This window comes from Anser brachyrhynchus (genome assembly GCF_964034855.1).
Source record: "Anser brachyrhynchus genome assembly, chromosome: 2".
Classification (NCBI taxonomy): Eukaryota; Metazoa; Chordata; class Aves; order Anseriformes; family Anatidae; genus Anser; species Anser brachyrhynchus.
This window is the reverse complement of record NC_137695.1, coordinates 46793343-46805452: the sequence shown is the minus strand read 5'-3', so window position 1 is coordinate 46805452 and position 12110 is coordinate 46793343. Positions and strand designations below refer to the sequence as shown.

The window sequence follows — 12110 nt, the reverse complement described above, 5'->3', positions numbered from 1 at the left end:
ACTATTTGAGTTAAACCCCACATACTGAAGAGGCAATAACAGAAAACAAGGCCTAGCTTTGACAGTGGGTTACAAACTACACACATCACTTTTTACCTGTAGAAGATACTCAAGCTTGTAGGAGAATTTTTGCAAGTTGACACTGTCATCTGTGATTGGCTCCCCTCCTTCTTTAAATTCTTTACTTAATTCAGTAACAGCATCTTTAAAACAAGACACAAAAATGATTTAACTAACGCTAGAGATACATACGACTGAATTCATAAGCAACTCAGCAAACAGATTTTCTGCTTGGACATTATGCATGTGTATTTAGTTTCCATCAATCAAATGTCTTAGTCACAGTGCAAAAAGCTTGTTGAAACGCTTGCAATTTAATACCACCTATAACAAAAACCAGAGCTCAGGTTACATCAGTCTACCATACTGAGTTATTATTTCTTCTTCTTAAAAAGAGAACCTCCTCCAGACACTATAAAAAAAGTGGTGACAGTTGTTAGCTGGTTCTTCGGCAGAGGAAAGAGAAATATTTTTTTGACTGTCTCATGCACATTAAAGTTTTCCTATTGCCACAGGACAAACAGAATTCTGATTAGAAAGGACAAAGCATGTAATCTGCTAAAGGGGATCAGTAAAATGGCAACAGTTGTTCAGTCAGCACATTTATCTTCTCCACGCTTTATTCAGGAAGGTTCAGCTTGTGCTGCTTACAAAACACAAATGGGAAAATAATGTACATGAAAATAAGAACACAACAACTCCTCTTACCTAAAACCTACTCCCATAGGGGGTGAGCAAAACTCAAGTCAAAGCAAACTCTACTGTCTCCCTGGATGCTCTGGCCACCAAAGCGTGCACTTCTCAGCATCAGAAGTTAATGATTTTGAATGTGCTTTCCACTTGGTTTTGTACTTCTTTCAGGTGCCTGAGTGAGCCTCAGCTCCCAGTCACACTCAATCCCCTTTGCAAATTAATATCTCTTCCTTTTAGCAGGCACACAGATTTTCTTACCTACAGGAAGACCTAGATTCCTAGCTTTGGTGCATATTATACCTTACATTTAATAAATATGAAAAGGAAAAATATCTGGATCTTGGTACAGGCAGCTGATTAGGACAGAAAAAGAGCAGAAAAATGGTTATGGATCCGCTGCCAATTCTGCCTGCAGCAGAACTGCGGAAAATGAGACTGGCTACTGCTAGTGGAGGACAAGTCAGATGCACAGAAAACGTGTTCCACTGCAGCAAGAAGAGCAGATCCAATTGTCCAGCACTCTCCCTCTGGGTCTCCATTCCCATTTTGGGTTGATCTCCTGTTTTTTTTTCCCTTCCCATATTAGGAGAACTCAATGCCAGCTTTTCATCAAGTGACAGTCTAAATATCAGCCCTTCTCCTTCTCACAAGAAGTCTTTTAACTGCATAGTTCTACTCATGCAAACAAAGCCCTAGCTCAAACCATGCAAAAGAATAATTTTAATTTCACCCTGCAGACATTTTTTTTTTAATTGTAAGGCTTATTTGTAATAGTGCATATTTAAATATGCAGGATTTAAGAATTTAGGATTCTGAATATTTTTTTTCAGAAAAAAACAGTCACATCTGTATTGAGCACACGGCACACCTGGAACTATGTTGTTAGAATTGCTGCACAGAAGTGCTATACAACTTGAAATACAGTTCCTACTCTCTGTTACCTAAAACAAGAAGGATGCAATCCAGCATATAGAACAAATCTGTCAGCATGATACCTTGCAAGTCCCTGATAATCCGCTGCAGCTGGCTTTCACCACCAGTTGCTGCCATCTTGAAAACCAAAGAGGCTCCCCTTCTGGGCTGTTAACCTTTTCATCCATCTAGATAACAACAGCAGAGTTCATATCCTCGATGACCACCGGGCTGATGGAGATTATTCTTCTCTGTGACACTTGCAACTCTGTAAAATTCAAAAATAGAATGCAACTCTTTATCATCTCAAATGAGCGTAACAGAGGTGCTTTGGCATTTTAAATCCTGGTTAGTAATGAATTCTCACATTGCCAACTCTTTTCCAGAAACCTCCTTTACATTTTCTTCTAGATTTCACTTTCCTTTTCAGTTATTTCTGTTTCCACCTTTCAAAACTACTGAGCAAACCCCAGAGAGCAGTTTTCCCTCACTGGAGTTACGACACAGTTAGTCTACAGTCCAGCTCAGGCTGGCATTTCACACAACTCATCTCATGACCCTGACGGAGGTTCTGATGACATGGGACTTTCCCTACGAAAACCCTCTGCCCGACCTTCCCTACAGCCTGCAGAGTAAAAAGATACAACAACATCGCCATTTCAGGGAGACTTTCAAGACACAGCCTAGCCACAGGTCGAGGTGTCCAAAAGTGATACGTGCCTGATCCTCTGGCGTTGGAGGATGTTTTTTACTCATAAGAGCTAGCAAAAGGTTTAGCACTTGAGATTGGTTTTAGCACGAGAAACACCTTTCATCCCTCCTCAGAACCCCCTGTTCCCAACGCATGTAAGAGGATACCGCTTTATTTTAAGCTGTGACAGCATTCCTGGCTGGGTAAATATACCTTGCACATCAGAACATCCACCTCCCCTGCTCAGAACAATGATGAGTAAGTTATACCTAGCACTTGTGAAGAATTACTTATTCATTAATGAAAATAAATGAATTAAAGATCAACTAAAAGCCTCAAGCGCTTTATTAACACAACCGTGCTTGGTGATCCAAACTTCCAAACACTCATGGGAATAATAACTCAAAAAAGCCACATGGAAACTGAACTACACAGGAAACTTATCAAGTGTCTTGTCCTCAAAGGTTGTACCCAATTCTGCCTGCAATGGCACACCCAAATTTTCAAGCAAGCCTAACACCTGAAGTACTGAACCTATAGAAAATTTGCTGCTACCTTTCTGTGCTTGTTATCATTCAAACTGAACTACAATGAAATTGCAATTACAAAATAAATTAAAATTAAATTAAAATATGACAAGCTTTTGAAATGCAAATGGCATTATATCAAATGATCGTATTTCCTCTCCCTTCTCTTTCTTACACCTCCAAATTAATTAAAATGGCATTGCTCAAGTAGGTGTCTGGACGGATCCAAAAAATCATCCTTATACTCCATGTATCGAGGTATCATTTGGAAACTGCCCTGATGCAAACCTGTTTTTTTTTTTCTTTTCAATACAAGGTAGAGGTGGTTCAAAGCAAACCTTAAAGCAAGACAGAAACATGGTAAATATTAAAAAAAAACAAAACCCTATGCTTACTAGCGTGTTTCTCTCAATACCTGCGTTTTGCCACCTGCTGGTTTCATTGCCATATTTCGATGGCAGCCGTTATGTTAGGACACACCGTTGTGGGGATGATGTGCCGCCTGGGAAGGGCCTCGGCCTGCCACATCCCCACAACCGCGCTGCTTTAGGGAGAGAAGGCCAGCACAGGGTGGTCTCGCTGACCTCTTTTCAATGCACCAGACGCTTCTGGCCAACCTTGGCAAAAGGTAGAAGTCTTCAAAATACTGTGCTCTTCCATGTGCAATCAAAAGGGGTTGCCAAACACATTTTTTTTCACTGTAAATCAAGAACATCACGTACACAATATTCCTATCTTGACTCTACTCGGTGACTGCATAGACCCCATTTCCTGGTAACTTGAGTTTGGATACCGATGAGAAAAACTAATAACAAAGCAGTGAGTCAATGTTTCCTCTTCTAAGAACACACAGTAATATCAGCCCTATCTGTTCAGCCCGGCAACCGCTACCCGAAGCTACCACGAGCAGACCGTGGCAAGCCAAAACACATGGCCAACCCAAACGCCCCCCCTCGCACGACAGGAGAAATGGGCAAGGGGTCCTGCTCGTCCCTCCTGAAGGCCAGAACGAGCCCTGGTGCAAGGCTCCTGAGGCACAAGGTGTGGCAGGAGAGCTGCAGGTGGCAGAGGTGGGACGCTGATGTTGGGCCCGTCTTTTGCAACAGCCAGCGGGGAGCGGGACGTGAGGCACCCTGGGGCTGACGGGAGCAGCTCAGGACCTTGCAAACGAAGAACACACATCTTTATTCCTGCTAGGATCTCCTCAGCAGAATATGTGAGCCCTGAACAGAGACCACAGCTCAGCTGGAGGTGCGTGGCTGCACAGCCCGCTCCTGTCTGCTCACCAATCCCCCTTTCCTCGGTACAGGTCTCACCGTTTCCCCCTTCCTGCATCAGCTCCTGCCCGTGAGCTCCTGCCCATTTACTCCCTTCTCTTCTCAGAGGTGAAGGGGATCTTTCAGCCTGGTTATAGCACTTTTCTACCTGCCTTCTTCACTGCTCATCGGGGAGAAAGGTATGTCTCCTGTCCGTGGTCCTTCCAGGGATGTGCCTAGAAAACGCAACACATCCCACACCACAGAAGGGTGCAGAGCTCTCACCTCCCACTGGCAAAGAAAGCTGACAACGCACCTGAACTGGTTTCCTGAGCTTTCAGAGTAGGAAGAGCTTCTGCAAACACCCGATCTAGTCCTTCCTGACCACAGACATTTTGCTCAGGATTGTTTAGGGCACGACCCTGCTCCTCCAAGCATTTCCTCTCCTATTATGTGTGTCTGCAATTATCTGCCTTGTCTGAGCAGCATGACACATGTGTGAGGCACAAGTGACCTGCTTTGGGTCAAAAGCTTTTTAGGTGGTGCATCACAACCTCTTATGTAATAGCATTTGACTACAGCCATGGGCATTAACTTGTAAAACACTGCAGTGCTGTAAAGCACTCAGTGGAGTTGCATCAAGGACCTGGCACCGAGTACGGCAGCGAAAGCAAGATGTCGTATGTCACCAGTCTCCTGGGCTGTGCCTGCTGATGGCTGAAGATAGCTGTTCCCTCTCCTGCTGGTTTAAGTACCCACCTGTGGGCAAGAATCTTCTTTGCAGAGGAGGCTATCCTGGAGATTAACGAAGGCAGCAGAAAGGGAACAGCCCACTCACAGGAAAAGACTTAGTTGACAGTGAGTGGGACACAGAAGAAACAGCAAACAAAACTTAATGACTGTAATTACATTGCGTAGTGGGGTGGCTACAGTGACCTACTTTCACTCTGATTTCATAAAATCTCTCTCTGTGTTACTGTGGGCATGTCCGCATCTCCAGCAGCTACAATTTTTTGAATCGACTGGTTGATTTCAGCCAACCTTGGCAGAATGCAGAAGCCTTCAAAATATTATGCTCCTCCACGTGCAATCAAAATGGGAAGCTGGGAAGAACTCCACGAGCAGTTTCTCTTCCCTGACCAAAAGGCTGCAGAGAGACCTTGGCTGCAGCCTGACAGCAGAAAATGCACCCCTCAGCCAAGGGCCTTTTCAGTGCACACCAAGAGCAGAGCTCACACTGCAGACCTGGGGTCATCCTGCTGAAAAACACATCAGATCTGCAAGACAAATTCATTGGAAGCCAAGTCCCTAAACTGCTTACAGAAATGTTTTATCTTAACACAACTTTTCTGGTCTAGCCACCCCAAACACGGGCACTTTGCCACGTTTCCCTTACAGAGAGAGATCTCCCGTACAGCGATCACAAGACCTTTAGTCATCTGCAATTCTATACCTGTTGTGCATTAACACTCTGTATGACACAAAACAGGCATCGAGGATACCGAGCCAAATCCTATGTCCATGAGTCACATTAATTTTACCTCTACTATTCCCTTGTGTAGTGTGAAGGTGATTTGTCCCATAAACGCGGATGCTGACCGATGATTGTGAGGGACAGTTCTAGAATATGACATAGAAGACCAACCCACCTGGGCACACAGTGGCTACAAGACACACAGAGAGAGGAACACAAGGCAAATCTCACAGCAAAGATGAAAGAAGAACTGGGAAAAGAAAGTCCGCCTCCCGGGACCGCAATACCACTGATTTCGTTAAAAAATTTAATTCCAATAGTTGTCTGGAAAAAGCACTTTGTACTTAGATATTGCAAGAAACAGAGTCCCAGTGGATTTTACTATAGCTGTGCTGCTAGCTTTTTCTCATCTGGTACCATTCAGGCACCTGCACCTCCATTATATTAAGCTGAAGAACTGTTTGCTGCAAAGAAGGGTCTGAGGTGAGCGGCAAATTTGAGCATGCATAAATGCAGCTCTGCTGGGCAGCTCAACCCTTTGTGCTTCCACGCTGCACATAAAGGTGTGTGAGTGACCGATGAAAGGCACACTGGGCCGCACTGGATCAGGCAATTGAAAACAAAAGACAGGCAAAGCGCGAAGGTCAGCTAAGGTTTCCATTCTGAGTTTTGAAGCTCAGTTCCCCTCTGAGAAGTGAAATTTTCTTGCTAAACGAATCTTCCCCCTTCGCTTTCTACACCAACAAACCTTCGCATTTCATTTACAAAAACACATTTTGAGGAGTTTTTTTTTTTAAACTTCTTTTAATACTTCAAACAGGTGGCAGGAGAATACACTGCAAACATACATGGGATTCCCACCCCCTGACACCACCACACACAAAAACCTTGCTTTGAAGTGTTTGGGCGTATAAACATTTAGTAGTAAAATGCATATTGCAGAAAATACATGTCCAGAAAAAAAATAAAAATCAAAGAGTGTCATAGCACTGGGGAACACAGTTAACGAGGTGAAGTGCACAAAAACATTCACGTCTTTGAGAAAAGCAGCATGTTTACAGATAGGGGTTCCTTACGGTAAAGCCCTTTTTGTGGGTCGGTCCTTGAGCTCTACAGATATTTTTACAATGTTATTCAGCCCAAGAATACAAACTAATGACATTCCTAAAATACCGCTTGCAACCCTAACCTGACTGTCACAAATGAGTTGGTAAAGTTTTGCAGTCTCTGTGCAAACTTCACTGTGCTATGGACAGCTGGCTTGCGTTCTCGCCCTACTTTATTCCTTGTATTTGACAACTGTTCTTAGAAAAAGGCCAAAACCAAGCAACAGATAAGGGTATACAAGTGGCCTGATAAGAACTCCATCAGCTAGAGCTAATTTTAACCCTCTGTGGGGAAAGCTAGCAACCCTAACAACCTTTTTTAATGCTGCACCTACTGAACCAGGCCTCCACTTCAAGGCCTCACTTATACCTGGTTAAAGGATCACATCCAGCATTTGCCAAACAGGACAGACACGTTAGACCGCGTGTTTCTTAGTTTGGAGAATACAGTGCACTGTCTCTGATATTCTTCACGTTGATAACCAGCAAGGTGAACACAAATCACCACTTTTCGGCTGCCAGAAAACAAGGATGAGCTTGTATTTATCCCACAGAGACAAGCCTGTCTCAGGCCCATCCCCTGACACAGAAGCTGCCCGTTTGAGGAAGCAGTCAGTTCACAAAGAGAAGAGTGCTCCTCTGATAACAGGAATTGCACCAGTATCGCTCTTAACTCCTCTGCCCTTATTGCCTAGGGCATGCCACACCTCAACCCATGTCAGGAAAGCTACGCAGTGCTTACTGGAATCTACGAGTTAACCTATTTCAATAATAAATACCAAATATCAAACCATAATTTTGAGAATAATACCAGATTAACCTCCCAGAGACTTGCTTCTCCTCAGCTGCTCCAACCCAGTTTCACTCCCCATGGGGAAGCACACCCTTCCCACCGTAAGTGGAGAGTCAAAAAGACAGGTGCCATTCAAAAATGAGAAGATTTTTCCCACTTTGCACCCTCATTCTTCCAAGCCACTTTCCCCATGAGCCCATGTATCCTCCCTGCTACAGAACCTGCCCTTCCTCCCAGTAACACACCCAACTATTTGCATCTCTCTTACGTATTCTTCAAACCAGAGACCATATGCTTGGATGCTACTCTGTGGAGCATCATAAAGATACCTGTACAAATAGAAAGAGTAGAGGACTTCCAACTGCAAAGTAGTGCTAATGATTTACGATGCTCAACTTGCTTGCTGTAGGAGCTTAGGATCTTCCAAAAGTCTCTTGTTTTTCAGGTCTCCCAAGCTGGCCTCTGAGAAATGGGTGCCGTGTTAACTTCCACAGCAAGCTTGGCCTGACTAACGCATCATCTCAGGCACCTCTCAGGCTTGGGGATAGTTAAAAGCAACAACCATTACACCATAACTCCGAGCTGCCTCCATTCGAACGGGGGCTTTCCTCTCAGCAGGATTTTTTACCTCTGTGTCTACCGGTCCACACTGTCCCTCCAAGCAGAGATTTCAGAAGCGCTTGAAAAGGCTGCCTCCAACTAATCGTTTTGGGAAGCGCGGCAGGTGGGTGTTGAGAATTGCCCGTGTGTAGCGCTCCATCTGCCCTTCATCCAGCCAACAGCAGCGGGAGCTCCCCAGGGCAACTCCTGACCTATTTGTAGTTCCCAGTGTGAACAAGCAACAAGCAACACTGAAAATTACAGGTTCTGGCTGCACAATTGCAGATCAAACAGGAGGCAAGCCCATTAAGCAAACCAAGCTGAGACAACCCAGGCTGACTGAGTGAATCATGCCACCCCTGGGCCCATAGCAAAAATTCCTGTTTTCTTCCCTCTGCAGCAGGAAGTATTTCCTCTTCGCCCTGTTGCCTCCGAGTTTCCCTGTAATGGTGACCATCTGGGGAGAAGGGAGAATTTCAGAGTTACAAACCCCAAAGATTTAGGAAGCCTTTGGAAGCGGAGCCCGAACACCACTGCTGCCTCTCAGCCTCCTGGGGACAGACAGGCTCACAGATGACGCAGGCTGGGCTCGAGCCCAGTAATTCGGGGATCGCCTGATCCAACCCGCTCACTTTCAAAACCTAAGCTGGCTTGCAGCAGTAGCAAGACCATCCTCCTTCCCAGCAGTAAATTAAACGTCATGGTAGACACACTTGCGGATTAACTGTTTACAAATATCCTGCTTAGACCACAATATCATCAGCAACCACAGAACACTGTGATGGACAAAAATATTAAACCAGAGGGAAGGGTGTAAGAGTTAAGGCCACGTGCAGGTTTCACGGGGTTTCCCTGCACTATGATACTGAGACAGTGTATATAAAGGGTTCTTCTGCTCCTTCCACCATTGTTACAAAATGTGATGCCTTCTTCTGAACACATTCGGATAGCATACTTCAAATTACTACTAATATGGCATTTTTGGACACAACCAACCACCACTCCCTGAACAAACCGGAATTACTGCAGGCAAATATGAAAAGGATACAGACTAGATTCACACTGAAAAAAAATATCTTCGTACTGGCAAACCAAATATAAACATGGTGTGTAAATAAATAAAAATAATAATGTGTAATAATAAAACCACTCAGGGCTCTTACAATTCCCTCTACTTCAATCATCTAAACAGCACCTAAAGAATACCAGAAGGGTTCAGGGTTTGTTTCACAAATGGGCAACTGTAATTTTTAAAGGTAATCTACTAAGAAAAACAAACAACCCAAGCTAAAAACAATTTTCAGCACTGCTTTTCCTTAAGTCCAATCTGATAATTTCTGCAATTTTGCAGGCAAACACTTTTAAAAATATATTCTAATAGTGTTCTTCCCCACTGACCAAGTCTTAGCAGACCAGGCCTTCAGACATTAGGACAAATTCCTCTTCCTTTTATGTAATCGTCCAGCAGTGGAGAGAGGAACTGCAGATATAATACACCCTTTCACTATTGTCAGCTGGTGCACAAAAGAGGCTCCTGTATACAAGAAAATAGGCTCCATAACTAATTAACTGGCTCTTCAGAAGTACCAAAACCACCCACGTTCACACAAAACACTGGCAAATATATATACACTACAGCAAGAAGAAAAGCAAAACCAGCTTGCGCTTGTTTTTCACCATAGGTGGCTTCGATACAACTTTTTAACAGCAGTGCAGTCTTCTACACACAAATGTTTGGAAACATTGCTAGGAACATCTGGAACATCTACATTTAAGCACTCCCAGGAGGATCCCCGGAGGACCTTAAGAAATTGCCTTGTACACAATATGTGGAAAATAAAAAATACACTACTGCAGGACAGTTTGTCTCCTCTGCTGCACAACCTGCCGCCTAACACCAGAACTGAAAACAAAAACACCAACAGAAAGCACGCCGCCATGTTGCTGACAAGTCCACGCTGTGCCCTGCGAGTTTAATCACAGTAAACACCCGCTTTCACTCTTCTGAAGTAAAAAGATAAAAGGCCTGGGATTCCTCCTCCTCTGTTTACACTCGAGAAGCAGCTCAGTGCAAAGGCAGAGGCCGAACCCGGATCATGACAGCTGCAGCCGACCCACTCCGCACGCCAAACAAGCCTTTGCGCTGGCAAAAATCAGCAGGCAGCTCGGCACGACGACAACCCATGGGGCAAACAGCCGGGGCCCCAAATTCCTCTACAAGCAGCTGAAGCAGCAAGGGGTCTGCCAGCCTGCAGGCTGGGGCACAGACCCTCCGCAGAGCGACCGAGCACCGCAGGACGTCTACCTGAGGAGAAACCCAAGCGCGAAGGCTGCCCACCATTTCACGCAAGCCTCCTCCAAAGCCCACCGCTCGCTGTGTGTCGCGGGGAGCGATGTGTGCCGGAGGGGTGCCGGCATCTGCTCTGGAGACAGGGGCCAGTGCCAGCAAAACCCTCCCTGTCATCCGCCAGAGATTTGCCGACACAAGGACAAGCGGGATTAGGGCCGGGGGAAATATTTGTCTCTGTCAGCGCTTCGCAGCCGGTGAGGGCACACAGCAGCGCAGCGGGCGTTTGGCCCTCGGGGAGCAGCGATGAGGGGCCAGGGGAACCGGGTGGGTTTGTTCGGTGTGGGGGGAAAAGCGCCGTGTTTACGGTGGCACAAAACCACCACAGCTCCAAGTGGGGCAGTGAGGACACCCCCAGCACCCGTGCCTGCACGCTGCCCGGCGCTGCCTCTGCCCCACCGCCCAGCCCCGCCGTGCCCGTGTGCGGGGACTGCCGCCCCCCCGCCGCCCCCCGAGCTCACCCCCGCCGCCCCCAGCCCTGGCAGCCACCGAAGGGGCCGCATCGCGGCTCCTCCCCTCGGCGCCGGGCCTCCGGCGGCAACAAGTGGGCGCCGCCGGAGTTCCCTTCCCCGTCCCGGCGGCCGCCGCCGCCTCTTCCCCTCCGCCGGTACCTGCGCGGCGGCCGCCATGTCGCGGCCAGGCCGCCCGGGGACAGGCTCCGGCCCCGCTCGCCGCCGACTACAAGTCCCGTGAGGCCCCGGGGAGTTGGCGGCGGCACCGGGACGGGGCCTGGCCGGAGAGGAGGAGGAGGAGGAGGAGGAGGAGGAGGCTCGGGAGAGGCCAACAGCGTGAAAATAAAGGGGTTTAGAATGTGTTCGGGGGGGTTATCGCCGCTATCCCCAACGGCTGCAGGCTGGGGGTGGTTTCTGGTACTGTCAAGCAAGGTCGCCTGTCAAGAAGTATAATTTTTACATAGTACTCACTGTCACTTTTACTGCAGCTCAGTATTTTTGTTTGTTTGTGTATGCGGTTTGTTTGTGTACGTACCAGTTCATCATGGACTTTGCACGGACAACTGAAGTGAATCTGAAAGTCGTGCTCGATAAAGCCAGTAAGTAGCAGATTTCCCCTTTCTGTTCCTGCTGGGGACAGGAAAACACTCTTCCTACAGCTCTAAAGTGTAGGAGGCCACATAACGTAAGAAACTGGGAGAACACGGGTGTGAAACTGGAACGTAGTATCACTTCCTAATGTGGTGCTTCCACACCTTGTCTCCCAGCATAAGCTTCTCCTTCCACAAACAGTTTATTTCTACTCTTTTTTTTTTTTTTTCCAAACTTGCACCCTTCACTAACCCATGATCCTCTGAAAAGAAGTTTCTTTCACAGTGTCTGAAGTTGGCTACAGTGTTTTTGTATTTGAAAGGTACTGGAAAATAAGTTCTTTTCCTTTTTTTTTTCTTTTTTTTTTCATTATCATTAACTTGATAAATAAACGATTTTAAATAAAACTTGTGATCAGTTTGTCATCAATTCTTGCCACAACGCTTCTATTAATGTCATAAACTTTAGCTTTGGCAGACGTAAGATCAAAGCATCCTATTTTCAAGACTATAAGGAAATACATGGTATATGTAGTCACTGACATGCCTCCATCATTCTCATTTTTTTCATCCTCAACCTAAGGATGACTAAGTGACCTTGAAGTTTTG

At 46.1% G+C, this 12110-nt stretch overlaps 1 protein-coding gene across 4 annotated transcripts in view; it reads right to left on the bottom strand.

Annotated features, from left to right (window-relative positions):
* FYCO1 (FYVE and coiled-coil domain autophagy adaptor 1) overlaps nucleotides 1-11871 on the bottom strand; it is a 52071-nt gene extending 40200 nt beyond the window's left edge. The window contains exons 1-3 of one of the 4 annotated variants that reach the window (XM_080577905.1): nucleotides 11071-11871; nucleotides 1749-1933; nucleotides 97-203 (exon numbers count right to left, since the gene is read on the bottom strand). In XM_080577905.1, the coding sequence (XP_080434031.1) occupies nucleotides 97-203; nucleotides 1749-1803 (162 nt within the window). In that variant the 5' untranslated portion in view covers nucleotides 1804-1933; nucleotides 11071-11871. Of the gene's footprint in view, nucleotides 1-96; nucleotides 204-1748; nucleotides 1934-10417; nucleotides 11037-11070 lie in introns of those variants that run through there. The other 3 variants (XM_080577908.1, XM_080577906.1, XM_080577907.1) reach the window with 3 other exon arrangements.
* Between the last annotated feature and the right edge of the window lie 239 nt (nucleotides 11872-12110).